Source organism: Haliotis rufescens, unplaced genomic scaffold (assembly GCF_023055435.1).
Source record: "Haliotis rufescens isolate VD_foot unplaced genomic scaffold, xgHalRufe1.0.p SCAF_8, whole genome shotgun sequence".
NCBI lineage: Eukaryota > Metazoa > Mollusca > Gastropoda > Lepetellida > Haliotidae > Haliotis > Haliotis rufescens.
The window spans coordinates 46,075,484-46,097,693 of NW_025964372.1; the positions used below are offsets into that span (position 1 = coordinate 46,075,484).

At 38.8% G+C, this 22,210-nt stretch overlaps 2 protein-coding genes across 2 annotated transcripts; one reads left to right on the plus strand and one right to left on the minus strand.

The window, feature by feature from the left end:
* Window positions 1-3,971: 3,971 nt before the first annotated feature.
* LOC124143579 lies at window positions 3,972-11,457 on the minus strand. Its single transcript, XM_046512605.2, has 4 exons — window positions 11,087-11,457; window positions 9,457-9,566; window positions 6,660-6,896; window positions 3,972-5,533 (listed from the first exon to the last, which is right to left on the minus strand). Exons 1-4 carry the CDS (start codon window positions 11,314-11,316, stop codon window positions 5,412-5,414), a joined length of 699 nt encoding a protein of 232 aa, XP_046368561.2. The 5' UTR covers window positions 11,317-11,457; the 3' UTR covers window positions 3,972-5,411.
* Window positions 11,458-16,219: 4,762 nt separating this feature from the next.
* Window positions 16,220-21,487, plus strand: LOC124143580 (60S ribosomal protein L28-like). Its single transcript, XM_046512606.2, has 4 exons — window positions 16,220-16,374; window positions 16,755-16,878; window positions 18,615-18,733; window positions 21,354-21,487. Exons 1-4 carry the CDS (start codon window positions 16,294-16,296, stop codon window positions 21,435-21,437), a joined length of 408 nt encoding a protein of 135 aa, XP_046368562.1. The 5' UTR covers window positions 16,220-16,293; the 3' UTR covers window positions 21,438-21,487.
* Window positions 21,488-22,210: the final 723 nt, after the last annotated feature.

Sequence of the window (22,210 nt, forward strand, 5' to 3'; positions counted from 1 at the left end):
TTCAGACAGGTATCTGTCCACTCTTGGCAAGAAGATGCAAGTCTGGTCTTAAAAGGGCCTCGAATCACCCATGTGTAGCTCCTTTATTTCGAAACTTCAACAATCAAACCAGATCATGTCATGATTGTCAACAACCAGGGGAGGTAACTCTAAATGACTTTTGCTGCTGCAGACCGCTGAAAACTGCCATGACAGCAATCAACATTTTAACTGTGTTTGTCATTTCCTACCGCTGACAAATACCACGATCTCCACTGCCACGTAACAGGTGTGATGGCTTGTGAAGATGGTTGTTCCTGGAGCCGTGTTGTCAGGTAACAACGTCGAAACTAAAGGCGTTCAGTGAATGAGTTGGATTTAACAATGATGCCTTTTACTTACTATTAGTTTGCCTACAAAATGTTTTCGCCCGCGTTCAATGTAGTTGGCCTAAAAAAAAGATTTGTACCTTAAAATTAACTTACTATCAATTAATCAAGGTTTTAATTTGAGGGGGGATTATGATTAGTTGTTGCAATAGTGAGCAGTCTGTCATCTGATACACCGACAATATACTTGGAACAAAAGTTGAGAACATAAATATGTGTTTCCATTGGAGTTTTGCTTATCGACTTTAAAGAACGGTTGGTTAAGCCCTGTGACTTGGTGGATTGCATGTCATTGTGGCCTGATTGTGTCGATGCTCATGATGTCAATCACTAGATTGTCTGGTCCAAACATTATCAAAAGACTGCCATCAAATAGCTGAAATATTGAGTGTTGCATTTTATGACAAACAAAACAAATTAGAAGTAAGGGAGGTAACTCTGAACACTAAATGCTGTATCTCACACCACTAGGAAAGTCATGCTTTTGAATGTGTGTGTTTGAACCACCACTGTGATATCACAAAGAAAGTCACAGTGAGTGAACGAATGTTGTTTAATGCTGCAGTCAGCAAATCACAGCAACTTCAATCAATTTTATATCACATCTTGATGCTAGCTACCAAGATTGAGGGGAGAGGAGAGGGCTTGAAAATGAATAAAGGATCGAGTCTCCTCCAAGCACACTAGTGGTCAACAGCATGAGCAACAATACATGCTGTACGATCAATCACGACACATTGTAACCCAACAATCTTCCACCTCAGACAAGCATCGGTACTGGGTACCTGCTACAGAATACCCACGGAGGTGCAACATGAAACAGTATTCACTCACTGTTCAGTACAAAACACAAACAAGAGAACATATTCATTATAAATTTTATCTGGAATGCAAAGCGATTATCATAATACTAAATTCTTGAAGCATACATGAAAAGGTACATATATAGTCCTTATATTTGCAGTTCTTCGTTTCTTCATTGGAACCCAAACAACATCCTCAATCTGTTGCAGTATGTAACACAACATTCCTTTACCTCTACCCAGAATATTTCATAGAAACTAGCAGTGTTATTGCAATTTGTAGCCTAGTGGACAGAGCGTCCGCCCAGAGAGAGGAAGGTCATGGATTTGATCCCCGGCCACATCATACCAAAAGACATCAAAAGATGATGCTTGTTGTTACTCTGGCGCTCGACATTAAGGGGCTAAAACGAGGACTAGTTGGCTCAGCGTCATTTTAATTCCCACGTCCGCTTGTCTCACACTGTTTTTTTAGTTTATCTATGAACCATTCAGGATTCAAGGTATAGAGATCAACATATAAATGACTTAAAAAATGTTAAGGACCCCACAATTCTTTCATATTACTATGGTTCATCAGTCATAATGTCAGATTAGCTTAAGTAATATAAAAGAATCGGCTAGTCCTTAATTATTTTTGAGTAGTAAAGTACATACATCAACATGGCGGACTGAGGATGGGAAACAAAAAACAAAACATACAACATATTGTTTGTAAGTCATCATACAATCTGACATAATTTTTCCAATCCTGTTTAAAATCCATTCTGTAACAAAAGGTACTTTGGTTTTATATCATTTGAAAAACAACACCAATAATTCTATCACCGAAACAACCCATACATTGTAGAAAATGCAAAACAATATCACATATGCACATTCGGATATTTTATACTTCAGGATTTCCCGGCAAAAGTGGTCGTGAACACAAATAAATGACACTGGAAGTGTTATAATACCATGCATTGGGAAACAAACCTATCATCAATACTTGGTGGATTTCATGGAATGATTACAAAAACTGAACAAACTTAGACCATGTAAGTAACTCATGTTAGACCATGTAAATGGTTCATGTCAGATCACACAACAAGATCATGTTACACCATAAAATAGACCATGTTACATCTGTAACTTGATTACATTAGACCATTATATAGACCATGTTAGACCAGGTAAATAGATCTTGTTAGACCCTTAATTAGATCATGTTACATCATGTAAATTGGTAATTTGACATCATGCAACTAGACCATGAAAATTGATCGTGTCAGACCATGCAACTAGATCATGTCATGCCAAGTAACTTGATCATGCCACACTATGTAACCAGATCATGTCAGATGAAGGAAAAACATAACACCTCACAGCCACCCTTTCTTCAAACAGACAAAGCACATGGAGGAAGATCTGTGACTCCGATCAGGTCCTTCACAACCACTGTGGCAGCACTACGGTACTCCTCATGCTGTGCTGAAGACCTAGCACCAAACTTCTCCCAGAGACAAAGATATAGATTTCCCGATCCAGTTGGTTGGTTGGTTTGTTGTTTTACGCCACACTCAGCAATATTCCAGCTATATGACGGCGGTCTAATCACACCATATCACCCTAGCCAGTACGTATCACCTTACTGAATTAGTTTGATTCACCAACTCCCCCCAAAATAAAGAGAAAAACAAACCTGAAAATAACAAAATCTTTTCTCCCCTTCACCGTCCCCCCAGCACAGCGCTGGGTGGGGCAGACGCTGACCCTCACGCCGAACACATCAAGCAGTACAGGCAACAGACAACCAAATAAAATACTAATTGTAAATAGTTGTTAATATAATAGCAAATGCCCTCATATATATGGAAAGACAATTGTACAAAGTGGAATTCATTATCATGAGTATGTGATCATAACTAAATCCATCATCATCATCTGCAACAATGCATTGCTGAAACACAAACGTTCTGTTTCCGTTCGGGCTCATTAAAATGTGATCTTCTGCTCTGATACCATACCATGGAGGTCACATCAGCCAATCATTGGCAACGCCAATTACGTTTGAAAATAACGTTTTTCTGGCAACCATTCTTTCCCCCGATAATGCTACGTCTTAAAATGTATGCAAAATATTTAGCAATACTATTTTTTTTCAGAAAATTCGCAAAATATTTTGCATATATTTTAAGATATAACATTTCCAAGGAAAAGGATTGAAAGGGAAAACTGTTTCTTTAATCACGCAGTGAAAATCCAAGACCTTCAAGCAGATTGTTGTTGGATGTGAATCAGCATGTCTTTTGAGGATACAGTAAACTACGGTTATGACGAACACGCTTATAACGAACTGACCGATATAACAAACTTATTTTTTAGTCCCGGCCATTTGTTGTATATATGCTGCATATATGCTTATAACAAACTACGGTTATAACGAAATAAAATTAGTGGTCCCTTTGAGTTCGTTATAACCGTAGTTTACTGTATTTCTTCTACCTATTGCACCACTTTTGAATGACAATTACATGTGTTTATGCAGGGAGGTATAATACCAGAGTAAAAAGCCACATTTTAATGAGATTGGATTCCTTTGCAACTAAAATAGTCCCATCATTCCAGGTCCTCGCAATATTATACATATACCGTATTCGACGTAATAAGCGCCCCGCTCTAATGAGCACCCACAGCGATATTTGCTAATGTATTGGCTAGTGAACAATCCCTATTAGCACTCCTTCTGAATGATCAATGTACACAAGACTTATTTATTCTCGTATAATACGCACTGGTTTGTCATATGCACCCTTAATTATGGGCAATTAAATTCTGGAAAAATATATCTGTCATATATAAACATTTCAGACTGTCAGCATAAACCACGAAATTTCTGATCTTTCAACTCTGTTTTGTTTTCTCACCAATATATATTCTAACAAAGCCCCCTATTTCTAATTTTGAGAGCGCCCTGGATGCTTATTATGTCGAATACGGTACCTTATTGATACATGTGATGATGAATGACCTTTGGTTTTGATGGAAGCTCATTGATGATGGCAAAGGAAATATTTGTTTTCATATTCAAGTTGTAAAAATCTTCATGAGTTAAAAAACTAATTGAAAAGGTAATACTGAGTTTGTGAGTGATCTTGGCTTAACATCGCTTTGAACAGTATGTCATCATCTCACGACTTGTGAGAGGAAAGCCCCAAGTGATGGAGGTCATAGACGTTTACCACTTCGGTGAAACCTAAAAACATGAATATGGTGCTGACAAACCAAGAAACATAATCCGTGTGAACTGGGATTCGAACTCACCATAACAGGCTTCAACTATTAAGGATTCAACTCAGCCAAGAGAATTGCAACGTTTAAGGGACTGGATACACATGTGCCCTGTTAATAATTGAGAGATATGTAACCACCTGTGATGGCAGTCCTTATGTTAGTCAAAACTTGGTTAGTTTCCAGTTGAGTGAGTTGAGGTTTTAACGCCGCTTTTAACAGTATTCAAGTTATATTGCGGCATGTCAGCTTAATGTGGGAGGAAAGCCTGAAGTGATGCAGGTCTCAGATGTTTACCACTTTGGTGAAACCCACGAGCACGGGTATGGGGATGACAAACCTGGAAACATAATTGAGGCAAATCAGGATTCGAATCCACAATCATAGGTTTCTGGTGTTTTACGGCGCCTTAGACGACTGGGCCACCCGTGCCCCCTCCAGTTGTGTAGTACAAGAGCCACGTCAATCATTTTGAGGTCATCTGACAAGACACAGCTTTGTACTGGGACCACAGACAACAGACTAACCATGCTAACATTTCCCTACATTGTAATGTGAAGTAACTGAAATGCAAAATATGTTCAAAAACGGGTTCCTTGAAACCCCTGTAGTGTTCAAAGGGTACTTCCTCCACTCAGATTGTGTCCATCTTCCTGAGACAAGGGAGTTAACTGACTGTAACAGTCCACTTTCCACCCTTGCCGAACTAGGCTGGTATTATGAAGTTATATTTTGGCTCGAGTAACAAGCCTGCGTAGTCCAATCAAAATTGCGTAATGAAATCAACATCTGGTTTATAAAGTACCGTGCATATTTCGGTCAATTAAAGGATTTGCAAAGCATGTGTACCATCAACTTAGCATCAACAGATATTTTTCATATTGTTTGACACGAGAAACCATGGCAACGATGTGGAAGCGGGGTATGATAAATAAGACATGCAGAGGCAATCTGTGGCTGGAGATCCTCAGCACTGGGCGTGGTACTGCTGTAGTGTGTGGTAGGCCTGTTGCATGTACACAGTCAGTCGGGCGGGGTCGTCGGAGAGAAGATGCTGCAACCGTGACGTCCCCATCTCCAACAGCATCCCTGAAACAACAGTCAACATCACCTCAGTCAGTCAGCACTTTCCTTACACTCTCATGTTAAAACAGGTAAGTGGGTATCTGTGTTGACTGTTTGGAGCTTTGTTACTGTATCAGACATGTAAAACAGGCGGGTAAAGCTTTTCATCCGCATGTAGGAAAATCAAACAGTGGTGAGATCTTTTTACTGTTTTTTGGGGGGTTGTATAACGCCGCATTCAGCAATATTCCAGCTATATGACAGCAGTCTGTAAAATAATCCGAGTCTGGAACAGACAATCCAGTGATTGACATCATGAGCATTGATCCATGGAATTGGGATACGATGAAATGCATCAACCAAGTCAGCAAGCCTGACCACCCGATCCTGTAAGTTGCCTCTTACAACAAGCATAGTCGCCTTTTACGGCAAGCATGGTTGCTGAGGTTCTATTCTAATGGATCTTCACGGGTCAATTTTTTTACTAAAGGAAAGTATGAAAAAGATTTTTACAATGGCAGTCGAAGGCAGACCCTCCTGCTCATGAATTTTGTGAGGAGCCGATTACAACCTCACTGTCACAATGACCATCGACTCGGACTAACTGACCAAAAAAGGAAATTAATTACCTTGATTGTGCGTTAAGATGTGCCAAGCATCAAATTCAATCACAGGATAAATTGTAAATATTTCCGAACAAACACAAACACGCCATGTTGAGAGTAAGTATCACAAAGTAGGAAGTCGCTAACCTTTAGAAAATTACCCCCCAGTGATTATTATGTTCATAAACATTACTCCACAGTTCTGTCATTAGTTGGTCTTAAGGACACTTCTTTTTGGACAACTTGAAAGAACATTGAACTACAAAAAGACAAAAGACACTGTTCATAATTAAAAAAAAATATTGAAATGTTTTGACTGGACAATTTGGTTACCATGGTAACTGCAGCTTATGATGGATACAATGCTTTCTCCGACAGAATTAATAAACATATTACTGTAAACATTCTGCACTGAGAGAGTATTTTTGCTCACTGAACCTACTGACCGAAACAACTTTAAGACATGTTCAATAAAACGTTTTTGTGTCATAAAATTATTCTTGTGACATTCCAAGAAAAGAATATAAAGTGCTGTCTTGGTTTACCTGTGATATGAGAAGCATGATCAGGGAAAACTTCCTGAACTTTGTCATAAACTTTCTGTCCGAGATCACTGTCTGTCGTTTGGTTGTTGTTTGGCTCTGTGTGTGGAACACTGCCATCCGGTGAGACATGGTTACACTTGAGGTAGGACTCCTTGGCTCGGGACACGGCTAGTTTCAACATCTCGGGCGATACTAGAAGCTGTGACACAGTGTCAGTGTCCAGCTCGGCCAGCATGCCTGTCCACAGGGAAATAGAGCATGTAGGGAGATATTGTTTAAATGATGACGATCAGTAAATAATTGAGTTTTGACCAGACAAACAAGTGATAAATATTCATCCACACAGTTGGGTGAGGTGAGGTGAAATGGGGTTTAATGTCGCGTCCAAGATTATTGCACTTATATAGCGACGTGCATGCACGTGTGTGTGTGTGTGGCTGCTTGTACTAGCCCGGACTGATGCCGATTTATAGTGCTAGCTCACTGAGATACCATGCCGCAGTTTAACATGAATACTCCACTTAGACACAGTATACTGACTCCGAGCCGACCAGTCCTTGTTTTATCCCCTTAATGCCGAGCACCAGACAGGGTATCAACAAGTACCATCTTTTAACGTCTTTTGATATGACGCGGTCGGGGATTGAACCCCGGACCTTCCGCTCTCCGGGCGGACGCTCTACCACTAGACCACGGAGGCGGTCCCACACAGTTGGGGTACAGTGATGTGCTTTCAGTCAGTGAGCCAAAGTTGCCATGGGACAATCTTTAGAGGCTGGAGACCAACTCTACTCATGGCATGCCCTGAGAGTGAGTTTCATGTTATCCCTTGAGAACAAACAAGCATAAATTGGGAGATTGGGGCATGTGCATGTGTTAAAATGAACCCTGAATACATTGTGCATTGAACAGAAAATTACTACATGCATGAATGGAAGAAAATCAGCTGTCACCAAAAAGATCTTTTATGAGACTCAACTGGCCTTTTACATTTCATGAGCCCTTTAAATCTTTCACCAACCATGACTTAATATCAATTTGGGTAAATGCACATCTACTACATTTGTAACATAAGATGACAGAGATCATATATACTTTAGAAATAAATGACAAGAAAGAGTTGTTTATTGTACAATAAAACACTGCAGGGAGAATAAACCACTCAGGACACGAGTGGCCTATTCTCCCTGCAGTGTTTTATTGTTTGATAAACAACTCCCTCTCACGTTGATATCTTATAAGAGATAACAACATCATTTACAGCCTCTTTAAGGATGTTATTAAATTTACAAGCTTCAAAAACAAGAACCCATCTGTAAATAATGATGCCCTGAATACAATCTGATCTCGGCAATGTAAGACAAGTCCATTGTTTAAAATGGGGAAGGATGGGGCTGTCAGTTTGGTATTTCCTGAATATTCTCCCAACTCTCACAGCCACCATCTGTACCTTTCCTCCCATTACAGATTGCCATATCTTGCCCACTTTTTCATGTGATTGTTTCGGCCATTGCATTTATCTGCATTGCCCAGCTACAGCTAAGGGGAGCAACTCACTACTCTAACATAGTGTGGTCCAATTCAAGACATCGTGTTTCAAGGGTATGTTCGAATCTTCAGAATCACGTCATAATACAGAGCTCCAGATAAGCTTTTGGTGTTGTGGCTATTTTACCCATACATTTTAAAATCATTGGGTATCAGTAATTCTATCTGCGTATTCAAATTTCTGTTACCCACTAGTTTTTACACATGTGGGTATTTAAGTTAAATATTTAAAAACACTATTCATCTAGTCCCTACAAACTGGTGTCGTGTGGGTTGGAGAGCTTTATAGGACTAAAAAATACCCAGATACTTCCACAAGAAAGTGTGATGGCAAATGATCATGATGTAACTGTCATTGTGGAGTTTGGCAAGGTTGACAAATGCCCGTTTATAATTTCAAAATAAGTTGCTGATTTGCTAATCGTATACGCAGGGTTACTTCACAATATTTTGATGATACGCACAAGTTTGATTTTTGTAGCATATCTGTAATGTTCGTTGCGTATTTGATACGCTTAGATTATATTTTACTGTGTATTTCTGCATTTCTGATGCGTATTTCACGCAGATACGCAGCTTATCTGGAGCTCTGTAATAGAACAATGTTTTATCGTGAAATATACCATAGCCTTGTTTTTCACTGTTCTTTGCAATTCATCCTGTAGCATCTTATATAATAGGATGAAGTATATTATATAATAAGATGAAACATCTTATTGGCTAAAACTAAGGCGATATCTGTATGATAAATACTTTTCAAGACATGGTCTTGTATGTTTCTTGTACTCAGCAATAATCTACCTTTATGAAGGTGACTTGAAAAACAAGTCTGGATCAGAAAAACACAACTGATTGGTATCAAGTTACCCTCTAAAATGTTTTCAGCTGCGGCATACAGGTGTATGTTAATACCGGTGACACACTAACATCCATTAAAACAAAACAATCATAAACCTTGTAGAACATACCTGAGTAGATATACAATCATGTGTAGGATTTAGTTCCGATTTTCGTTCTGTTCCAGATCTCCATCATTTGTGATGTAGAATTAAGATATCTCAATGCAGTATAAAACCTACTCATTTATGATAGAGATTACTGTTTAGACTGGCTCCCAGGTCCTCTGCTTGGTGTCACTTCTCTTGCACTGCCTTCCAGAGTGTCAAAGGTACAGAACAGGAAACAGAAGTAAATACTACACATGATTCTATAATGTATATGTACAAAATCCTCGAGAACACTACTACACCTGTTAACTGTGATGGCATTGATGGTTCAAGAACAGCTATTTTATCATACAGGGCATCACAGAGTTCTGGGCAGGACTCCGCTGCTGGCTTCCTCACGTCTCGCGATGCACTGAAACATTTAAAACTTTACTGAAACATGTAAAACTTTAGTCATTCTCAGTGCTCAACAAGGACCACAACACCATCATCCAAATTACTCATCTCATAAGGATGATTCGGAAACAGTTTGTTTTTATTTTACTTTGTCGTTTAATCAGCTTTCATTTTTTGTTGTTTAACGCTGCAGTCAGCAGTATTCCTGCTATAGTATATGATGGCAGAGTGTAAATAAGAATGTCTGGATCAGACAATACTGTGATTGATATTGTGTACATGATAGATGCTGTCAAGTACGTTTTGTTTGTTTGTTCGTGGTTTAATGCTGTAAATAATTAAGTATGGACCAGATAATCCAGTGAGTGACATCCTGAGCATCAATCTACACAATTGGTTTACAATTACATGCAAGTCAGCGAGCGTGACCACCCTATCCCCCCGTTGAGGTATACTCGGACCCCATGGTACCGCGGCATTCATCGTATCGCGGCATTTGTGATTTTCGGTAGTTCACGCAGGACACGCCTCCTAGCGGCTGTCTATTAATGCAAATCAGTAACCAGGAAGTGCTCACTTTGTAAACAATTTCAATTTCCTCGGAATGTTCCGTCTGCTTTAAGTAAGGAGTTATTAATGTGTTGATACTTACTTCTGGCATATTTTTTAATATTGCCTTAACCCCATCTATCAATGGCCAACGATATAACCCGCAGTTCCCCAAGTAAACTTTCTCTATCGACCTGAACTAGATCATCTGCATATTCATGGCGACTAATAAGGTAACGGAAGTTACGTAGTCCGCACAATTTTTCCCGCTCTGTGCCGAGAATCTATTGGGAGATCATACGGGCCATAATGCCAAACTTAGAAATACGTTCTTCACTAGAAGCCAAAAGATACATACATACTTTGGATATACATGTACTAGTAGTGCTTTTTATTTATTTATTGTTGACTTTTAACATTTTTCCATTTTATGACAAATTATTGTCATCCAATTTTATTTTTTTAAATCTTAGAATATCATTTCTTATATTTTGCTGTTGATTTTTAAAATATTCTTCTCTTACTTTTCGGTAAATATGCATTGAATACCTATTACTGATAACACATTTAGAATTTTACTTGTGCTGTATTTGCACTTGTCTTGACAAATCACTGATGTCTGGCATGATCATACCAAGTGGTTGGTAGAATTATGTCCTCTTTTTGTCCAATTCGGACCTCCATACACAACTTTTCTCTGTATCGCGATACGATGGAGTTCTCTCCCTTGTCAAACTGAGCGCGAGGCCCGGCTTTTACTCGGAGCCACTAATGTAAATAATGAACTTTTATCAGTGAAATATGCATTGTTAGATAAAATAAAATACACCTGATCTAGAGAACACGAATAATCATAAAGGTTAGTGAGTGCATTTTGTTCCGTTTAGCGTACATGACAAGTACCGCGATACCCCGAGGTTGCAGGCTACGATGACACGCCACCAACCAAGTGTCAATGCGAACACCATATAAATATTAATGTTGTACCTATAACTGTTAGATGTAAAATTTTGATTTTCCAATATCTGCACTGCTTTTGTCACATAATTCTTCAGATATGAAGGATCTTCCAACATTCTCATCACGTTCTCGTCGTTCCCATCCAACAGCATCCCGGTAATTTGTGCAGTGGAATATTTTGGTTTTAGCTCTTCAACTTTCGTATAGAGATGTTCAGAAAGAATGTCATGCTTCGATGGCATGGTTGCTTTTGACATGGGGTAGATGTATGCACAGAAAGTCAATTCCGACCATATATGACATCAACATCCCTGAAAAGGAGCAACATTTGCACCATCTATCTGTCAAACACCTTCTTGTTGTCAAATTAAAATAATTTCCGGCACCTCGCAGCCGGATATGGCCCCGCAGCAAAATGTACTTCTTCATATACTATATACCACATAACTATTTATACTACCAATAACATTGTTTAAAGCCTCACATGAAGACCGTGAATAGGTGATTTGATAGCAAAGATTATACCGCGCCGATATTCTATTTAATCTCGATTCCCTTAAGTCATCAATTAGTTTATGATATCAATAATTTGCGTTTCAAAAACGGGATATAGAGAAAATGGCCCAATGCAAATGTGGCAGTTACAGGTTTTGTTTAACTGTCAACTAACCAGTAATATACCAGTAGTATATAGTGTATATAATACATAGTGTAGTTAGTATTAGTATTAATATTAGCATTAGTTATTTGTGTCAGTATTAGTATATAGTGTAAATAATACATACTGTAGTTAGTATTAGCATTAGTATTATTATTAATATTAGTATTTAATATTAGTATTTAGTATTAGTATTTAGTATTAGTTTGCAGTATGGGTTTTAGGGATTTTAATGAAGATTTGATACAACACCTTTTAACTTAGTTATGCTTGGGTCAGTCACTACCCTATCAGCTCCTTTGTGTCATCCAGGGCAAATGTTCTGGTTGAGTGGTTGACCCTATTGTTTTCCTTAGGGTCAGCTTTGCATGCTTTTTAACCCTCACTTGCACCTCAGTCACTACACAGACAAGTCACTGACAGGCGACAGCAAGTAGGCACATTTTACAGATTTTGTAAAGTCAAGGTATGTTTCCAATTTAATACGTAAACATATATAAATCTATCTTTTCATAAATATGATTATATAAATAGGTGTACGTTAAATAAAGTATTTGTTATGATGTGTGTGAGATTTAGTCAATGTCTGATTCTCCTGGACAGAGTGTTTTTTGACTATGTTATGAGGCTATCATATATGTGTTAAATGTATTGTAAGTGTGTGGACATTTATGATAGTTTTAGGATGTTTAGTAATTTATTGTGTTTTATGGTAGTGCTGTGTTCAGATCTGTAAATATGTATAAACAATAGCACTGATTTGATAATAATGTCCACACGCGCAAGAGCATTGTGTAAAGAAGCTAGTTTTATTGTACATTTAGAATAACTTCCATATTTATAGGTACTTTGATGTCACTGTAGCCCTGACCATGTAGTCGTGACAGGCTAAAGTGTAACCTACAACTAGAGGCCATACTTCTGGTATGTTTACTTATCACCACATGTAAATATATATTATTATTATTATTATTATGTTTATCTATTGATCACGTTTTACACCAATAAGAAGTATTTTGATTTGATGTATGCATATACTATATGTATGTATAATGTAATTCTAATGATGTATCATGTTCGGACGTATACATATCCTCTATATATGTATAAGGTAATCCTAATGATGTAGCATGTTCTCATTTTAATTGTCATAATTTACAAGATTCTTATTGAGTGTTATTATGCATTTCAGGGTGTGAAAGAAAGGTATACCACTCGTCATCTAATAAAACGAATCACACCCGTAGCCGTGTTTTTGACATCATTTATCGATGCACACACATATTCTGCTACACAAATATGGCCTCAGATAAGTTGTTATATTTTTATAGGCTATTACGGACTGATATATTATTTTTAGATATGGTCTGTCAAAACTGTTCAGCTTCAATTAACTTCTTAATGCGCATCGTAGTAGAGGCAACTAATACCTCATCCAAACAAACTGATTATGGTGCATAAACAAAGTAATTAATTATGCAAAATTCAATTAACCCTTATCCTCTTAATTAAACAATGCAAGTATTTGTCAAGATGAAAACTGAGGCAAGAGACAAGGGACGATCTTCAGCCGGATTGTAACCACGCAAACAAAACTCAATGATGATGTTTATCGCTAACAAAATGGATAAAAAGTAATATTTATTATGGTTCGAATGGCTTGTATTAGCACACATGCATCTATCTTCGTTAATTAATCATCGCAATATTTCGTGAATCAATTTTAAGTGGCGAGGACAAAATAAACACGAAATTATTGACTTTATCGAAACCACACGAGTTCGTGTCATCAGGTCTCTGTGTTAAATAGTTGTATAGAAACTACTTTCCTTGTGCTCGCGGATAAATATTATAGTTCCGTTACTTCCGGTCAGCCTCTTTTTCAATTCTCACGTTGAGGTACAGTGCTTTTGCAATTGTTGTCGCAGAAAACTGTGAATAAATGCACTAATTATGAAAATTATGATGGTTTGATATGGAGGTGTCAAAGTGATGGTATTAGATATCACGTTTACCCATAATTATGAGTGTAGAATGGCCAGATCACAAAATAATCTCTTTCTAGCATCACGCACATGCCATGTGCTTCCCTTCTCTCCAATTTCTGAATGCTTAGTTCGTACTGCGGACAGTTTAACAGATTTGTTGACAGGGTGAAGGGATTGCAGCCAATGTAACTGAAGGGCACACATGTAGATGTACATGACATCGGGTTCAGCACACACCCTAATATTAGGCGAACGAAATCCCCAGTGAAGACAGAACAAATTTTATTGAGGGAGACTGTTAGCAAATTGTTTAGAAGCATTGGTGTATCCGCGACCAAGACAGAATATTTGTATACTATAAAGTCATGATTTAAATCACGGGCACATTATTTAGAAGGGCTTATGAATAGAAGTTCATTTACAAGTACTGCACATTGTAATTGTTTTAAGATGAATCCTCGTCAGCGACAAACACTTTCCATGTCAGTCATGTTTCTGATGACTGGTGGTTTGGTGATCAATTATTTTGTAAGGATGCGTGTATACACGTCGAATAAAATGTATTTAAGGTTGGAAAGATTGTAACTTAATGTCGCTTGGATGTCTTGAACAGCCTAGTAATAATTGTTATGCACAAGTATTGTGTTTACGAGAAAGAAAAAATAAATAGTCTTTTATGATCATGATAATGAAGCCCCCAACTGCAACAAACTCCCTAACTCGCAGCTTCTTAGACTTTTTAGCCATCCTTCTCAACATACCTGTTAATGTATGAAAAGGATGTGATATTTGACAACTGTACCTGTGTTGTCATGTTGTATTTAGGACTTACCTCCATCCAATTATAGAGAAGTTTCAGCAGCTTTGGCCTTTTCTTGCAAGGTCTAGCTGCACCAACACAACACCCTCAGTTAATACCGTATTTTCTTGAGTATAGTGCGCACTTTTTTTCCAAAAAACACAGCTGTGTGGAAGGGGGTGCGCATTATACACGAATTATGAGTTTTGATGTTTTTTTCCCCCATGGAAAGACATTACCGTGAGCATGAAACACCGGGAATACCATGTCAACAAATCCATACTGAAGTACGCAAAATAATCATGTAATTACACTGTCTGGCTATAAAAAGTGTTCTTTGTATATCTGGACTTATGTTTGTAACTTATTTCATTGATTTTATTCAAAATTCCTTATAATATTGTTTTTATTAATTTCGGCGAAATCGTGTGTGAAGCGATCGGAAGATCGCACAACTCACCGTTATTAACAGCAACCACGGTCAGAATACCGCTATTGACGCCTTGAAACAAACTTTAGTTGACAGAGAATCGATACATATATCATAAATGCCATACTTTGACTCGTTAAAAGTCATATTTGTTTTTGTTTGACGATTCTATGTCAACATGAAGTTCACGCGATCACGTGATCACGTGCGCGTGAGCCTTGACGGTGACTGGTCAGACATGTTCCTTGTAAAAAATAATACCCGGGAATAGCGATCAGCTGCTTCGCTTAGGGTTATTATTATTTTAAATATGTTTAGTAAAGGTTGCATATAATTAAGAAAATAATGGAATATATTATTCCTGATAAATAAAATAGTTTCAGATACAATTGTCGCTGATCCTTCCATTAAAAATCTTATAAAGTTATATCATTGGGTGTGTCTTGACCGAATCACCGGTCGATTCCAAGAAAACGTGTGTACAGCTGATTGCTGTTTCCAGCTTAGTTTACGAGAAAATACGCAAGGTAATCTTAATCCCTAAATATAAAACAATGCCTAGCAGAACAATAAATACTATTTAAACGATAAATAAACATGTCTGGTGATTTTTTATCTCAAATTTGAATTTGTACTGACGAAGTTTCTCAGCACCCGTTCGTTTGCCGGACTTCGCTGAAAGGGTACGGTGTAAAAGATTTTTGCGCATAATATTCAAATTTCTTTTTTTCCAAAATATTGAACCCGCTAGAGGGGGGTGCGCATTATACATGGGTGCGCACTATACTCAAGAAAATACGGTAGTCAAAGGCCCCTTGAAGATCCAGGTCAGCATTGGTTGTTGTGAGAGGCATCTAACTGGATCGGGTGGTCAGACTTGCCGACTTGGTTGATGCATGTCATCAATATCCCAAGTGCCTAGATCGATGCTCTGGTTGTTAACCACTGGTTAACCACATGGTTGTTAACCACGTCATTGGCTACCATGACGTCACAATCAAATGACATCACAAATGGCTCTGCTACAAAAGCTGTAAGCAGTACTTTTTACACTTAAGACACTACTTATGACTGTCTACAAACTGAAAAAGGTGGAAGAATAATGTTGGATGATAAATAAAATCTTTTGATATTAAATATATCAACACTTGATGATAAAAGTGGAAAAAACTCCCCGGCAAGCCTCGGAGTTTTTCCAATTTTATCCACTCGTGATGATAAATTTGAAATTGAAAGACACTCGGGAGAGATTCTCTATATCCCTGATTGCTCTGATTTCTTGCAGTAAACAAGGTTGTTGAGAGTTATTTTCATAGTTTTCCTGTTTCAGCTGACAGATCGTCGTCACCACGTGTCACAATGTCGGCCGACCTGCAGTGGATGATCATCAGGAATAACTCCTCCTTCTTGTTGAAGAGACCCGGCCTCACCGTCAGCACGGTACAGTTGCTCTCAAACCTGCAAAGATCGATCAATAAAATGACTTGAGTGTGTTTAAGCATAACAATCATTCAGAGACCCGACATCACTGAGTAATTGATATTTTAACGCTGTGTGAATTGAAAGCATGGCTGTCATTGGTTTGCTGGAGAATGCTTCATGTCGCTGGTTTATAAACAATTTGGTCTCAGTGATATTATAAGCATGTAAATACATTGTCAAAAAAGGTCAAGTGTCATATCGTAATTTTAGGCTCCAAATTGTAATGGTTGGCATCTCTGCATGTAGCTGGAATATTCCTCAGCTGGAATGTTGCTGAGTGCGGCATTACACAACAAACAAATATGTACTACATGCGTGTTTGTGTGTATTGATTGCAGGAAAGAAACAATTTGAAGAACATCAACTCTTTCCGCTACAATGGTCTGATCCGCAGGAAAACTGTTGGCGTGGAGCCAGCAAAAGACGGAAAGGGCATTGTCATGGTCACCAGAAATGCAACGGGTCAGTGATGCAATGTGTTCGGTCTGCATCTTATAGGGCATCCATTTGTCTCACTCAAACTTGACATGGGCGAAGAAAATACATTATAGAGAAGGAAAATCTAGATCTGATGTTATTCTAGTACTTTAGTGTGAAGATTGTTTAAAGTGATTCAACCGTAATTTCTTCAGGACCAACCACAACCCTCTACAGCATGTACTGAATGATTACAAAACAATTACTGAATGAGCTCAAAACAATTACTGCTATTGTTACCATTTGTATTGCTAACTTGGTAGTGAGAATTTATCGATTGTAGATACTACTGCGATTGGTCTATTTCAAAAGATTAAGCAACCTGATGTTTTCATAAGTTCATAAATTCGAAAGCTGAAAACCAGGTACATTAACATGATGAAATGTAGTCGTGATTTGCAGTAAGGCTAAAACAGTAATAGTCTTGGTTCTCAGATACCGCCTGCATCATCGTAAAATCCACTGCACAGTTCACTTATGTTTCTATTTTCAATTTTACAAATTCCTTAAATTTTCCGAACACACAACTCTTGCAGTGAAATGCTAGAATACTTAAAAACAATGGATCTAATAGAGCATGCAGTTACTTCCCTTTACATGCACACTGCATCGCTTGTTTTTCCATTTGCAAATTAGGTCAATGAAAACATGAAATTTACAATAAAAAAACACTGGACAAGACGATTTGCAAATTCAGTGGTATTTGTGTACTGTATGCTGGACAATGTTTCATACGCAGAGATTAGGATTACATGTGTATTTGTCTTGTAAAATAAGCCAGAAATAGCAATCAGCTGTTCACACATTTTCTCCCCAGTCTGTGGGTGATTTAGTTAAAAAAAACAACTTAATGTCATGGCCAATATCATAACTGAAAAAAACCATTTTAATACAGTTATAGGACGACCAAAGGCTTTGTATCTCTAGCGACTAATGTTCGTTTCAAGGCGAGTTCAAAGTGAGACAATGTGATTTGCTGATCTGTTCATACATGATCAAAATTAATGTAAACAAAATTGAATGAAATCTTGGATAAAAGTACTATAATGGAGTACAAATGGAAGTCCAGATACCCTATGAAAGCTTTTATGGCCAGACAATGTAATAACAGGACTAACTTGCATACTTCAGTAGAGATTTGTTGACATGCTACTTCCGGTGTTGTGTGCTTATGCTAACGTCTTCGCGTTGTGAAATAAAAAAGCTCATTGTATTCGTGCATTATGCACACACTGGTAGTCCAACGGTAGTCCAGTACTGTATTCCAGTATTTTACTCAACAAGGAATACATTTATGTAGGGAGGCCCTTTCCCAGGTTGGGGCGGTCGGGTAGCCTAATGGTTAAAGCATCCGCTCGTCACGCCGAAGACCCGGGTTCGATTCCCGACATGGGTACAATGTGGTATTTGGTTACATACTAGTTTGTACCACTACCGTGAAGATCCAGGGTAGAACAGGTCTTCAGCAACCCATGTTTGCTGTGAAAGGCGACTTCTTGTCTCAAGAGGCAGTTAACGAGATCGGGTGGTCAGACTCGCTGACTTGGTTGAAGCATGTCATCGATCCCAATTGCAAGGATCAATGCTCATGACATCAATCACTGGATTGTCTGGTCCAGACTCAAATATTTACAGACTGCTGTCATATAGCTGGCATATTGCTGAGTGTGGCATAAAACAACAAGCCAACCAATCCTCACAACTGTTTTTTTCACTTCCAGGCACCCGCAAACCCAACAAAGCTTTCACTCGCGTTGAGATGAAGCGAGATCCTCGCCGGACATTTGCTACCGTCAGGAAAACCATCCGACGAAACAAGTACAGGAAAGACTTGAAGATGGTAACTAAAGTGGACTCTGTTATTATAAGTATACCTCATGGCTAGTGAGGGTTAAGGGTGGCATGAGGTGTTTCGTGGGGGGGGGGGGGGGGGGGGGTTGTGTGTGTCTGAAACCTGTCTTTCTGGGTTCCAAAACCAAGTGTGCCCTGATTGTTTCTGGGCTTGTCAGACCCATACCTGGGGTCTTTGTTGTTCTCACATGGAAAGGGGCGGTCGGGTGGCCTTGTGGTTAAAGCGTTCGCTCGTCACGCTGAAGCTCCGGGTTCGATTCCCGACATGGGTACAATGTGTGAAGCCGATTTCTGGTGTTGCCCGCCGTGATGTTGCTGGAATATTGCTAAAAGCGGCGTAAAACCATACTCACTCACTCACTCTCACATGGAGCACAATAGAAATAGCAAATGGACACTGGGGGATCCTGTGTCGCAAGGTTTGCGTTGACTGACACATCACAGTTCAATTTCATTGTCACGACAAATGTAATGCCCTTTTGCCATAGTCTTTGTTTGCCCTTCAGTACTCATTCATACAAGATTGTTGGTGTCTTTTATACTTCCCGAAATCTTCCAATTATGTTGATTTGAAATGGTTACATCATGTGTGCTCAGCTCTTTCCCTTATATGGAATGTAGGTCATGTATTTTTGTCACCTGTCACGACTTGCCCCTTTCCGTAACCTGCAAGATGACACGAGTTCGTCACAACGATATTCAAGCTGATATTGCAGGATAATCAATACAAGTCACCATTGAGGTTTCCTGGGGGTTCGTGATTTTGATCGTGAAAACATTATTTTGACATAGTGAAAACTGAAACAAATATGACTTTAACAAGTCAAAGTATGATATTTATGAATTGATAAAAGTATTTATTCTCTGGCAACTATGGGTTATTTCAAGGTAATAGAGGTAATCTGATCGTGGTTGCTGTAAATAACGGTGAGTTGGCGCAATCTGCCAATGAACTAATATTCTGTAGATCTACTAACAAACTCAGACATTCTGAATGTTGTCATTTATTACCGATTTGTTGATATGCTATTTCCAGTAATATAAATGTGTGTTCGTGAGCAAAGTAAAGTAATGAAGGGCGTTTTTGCAAACCACGACTGTAGTTTCGTTAGTAAGATGGCAATACAATATTTGTTGGTGAAATGACATGTTATTGTTTGAAGTTCAAAATTAAGATTATTAAGGCTGGGTCTAGCTCAGAATAGGTCCCATGCCCCCATGCTTGTAAGACTGTTTCATGTGGTGAGGATAGGGGGTTGAGCGTCATCCTCGGCAAGTTTGCACGTATATGATGGCAGCCTGTAACTAACTGATTCTTGACTAGATAATCCAATGATTGATGATATGATCAACACCATCAGGGTACGAAGACACGAACTATCCAAGTCACTGAGTCAGACCATCCAATCCATTTCGTCTCTTACAACGAGCACAGATTGCTGGGGACATATTGTAACCTGGAATCCCCACAGGGTCATTGTAAGACCCAACTGTGGCTTCAATGTGTGACCACCTTGATTATAACCTTGATGTCGTGCCTTATTGTTCATGCAGTTACCGCTGGTCACACTTGATTACAGGCGTTTATGGCCTTCGTGACCAACTCGTGGTATTCCGGGACATTTTTGCAACCGGGTTGCGTCTTAGCGCAAACAGGCATAACTAAAACAATTGTCAACTCGTTGCGTAATGGTTCACACATTTTCCCCATATATTATATATATTTCAGATGCAATTTAAAGCATACAGTTTGATTGCACACATTTAACTGTGTCTTTGGTATATTTTTAGATGAAAGACATGTAAAATCAAAAATTATTTCTGAGGGATTCTTTGACGAAGAACTTGAAATCATACGCGCATTCTGATTGGTTTGTCGTATTCTAAGGGAGGGTGCAAAAAGTCTGACACTAGTAAAATTCAACGGCTGGTGACATTTCCTTGTGGACAAAACCACTTTACCACTTTACCAATAGGTAGAAAGGGACTGTAGCAGATGATTTCTGTGGCCTTGTGAAAGTATATGTCAATTATGAATATATGACCATGTAAGGTATTCTGATTGAAGGAGAGGGATGGATTGTATTGAACACCAAAAAGGAAAATATTTCAGTGTTATCACATGCCAGGTGAATTCATTCTCTCACTCTCAAGTTACTTATCATCTTTGGGGGGTCACGCCAGGCCCAGTCGTCTAAGGCGCCGCGATTCGCTGTGCAGAGTTGCATCCCTTGGGCACGTCAGAAACCTATGATTGTGGGTTCGAATCCCGGTTTGCCCCAATTATGTTTCTAGGTTTGTCAGCACCATACCCGTGCTCGTGGGTTTCACTGAAGTGGTAAACGTCTGAGACCTGCATCACTTTCGGGTTTTCCACCAACATTAAGCAGACTCACAGTGAAATAACTGGAATTCTGTTAAAAGCGCATAAAACCAAACTCACTCACTCACTATCATCTTTGGAAACAGTAAACAAATAATGATATTCCATTGTCTCATTCAGGATGTACTGTTGAAAAGCCGTTTGACAGTCACGCACGTTTGAGTGTTTGTTTTTAGAATGGAACACAAACATGCCAGCACAACGTGAGTGTTGTTTTGTGTTGCAGGCTGCAGTGCGGCGGGCCAGCGCCATCATCCGGAGCCAGAAGCCTATTGTTGTCAAGAAGGCTGGACGGGCAAAGAGGGATTAAAATACAAGCAAGAAAAATTGTAAATACAGATAATAAACTGTCTGGGTGAATTCACGTTTTGTGTTGTGTGTTCGGAGTAATAGGGTTGTAGCGCTTGCGACACAATGATATGAATATCTACATTATTTTATGTATTGGAACCCAAATTTAAGGCTTTGCAAAGTGCCCCCCTTGGAAACAATTATTAACATAATTTTTTATGAGATTGAAGAGTACAAACATGTACCCTATCATCCCGTGTATCACGTGACGATCAAACCAAGTATCTTACTGCAACAATGTTTGTGTAGAAGGGCAATGTCGAGATCTGTCAAAGTTATCAGACCTTTATCAAAGTGCTGAATAGTTGCATTCCGTAGGCCAATCTCATTAATATCAGATCTGAGTTCTCGCTGCGGCTAAACAGACTTTGTTCAGCGATAGGGAGAACTAGGATTTGATTTTAATGAGATTGTCCGTAGGCGTGCCAGAAACCTGTTCTCAGATTCGCCCTGATTATGTTCCCAGTTTTGTGGGCACAAAGCTGTGGTCGTGGGTTTCACCAAAGCTGTACACATCCAAGACCTGCACCACTTTGGGCTTTTCCCACATCAAGCTGACATGTTGTGTAACTGGTTTGGTTGGGTTTGTTTGTTTCTTGTTTAACGCCGCACTCAGCAATATTCCAGCTATATGACTGCGGTATGTAAATAATCGAGTCTGGACCAGACAATCCAGTGATTGATATCATGGACATCGATCCATGCAATCAAGATCGATGACATGCTTCAACC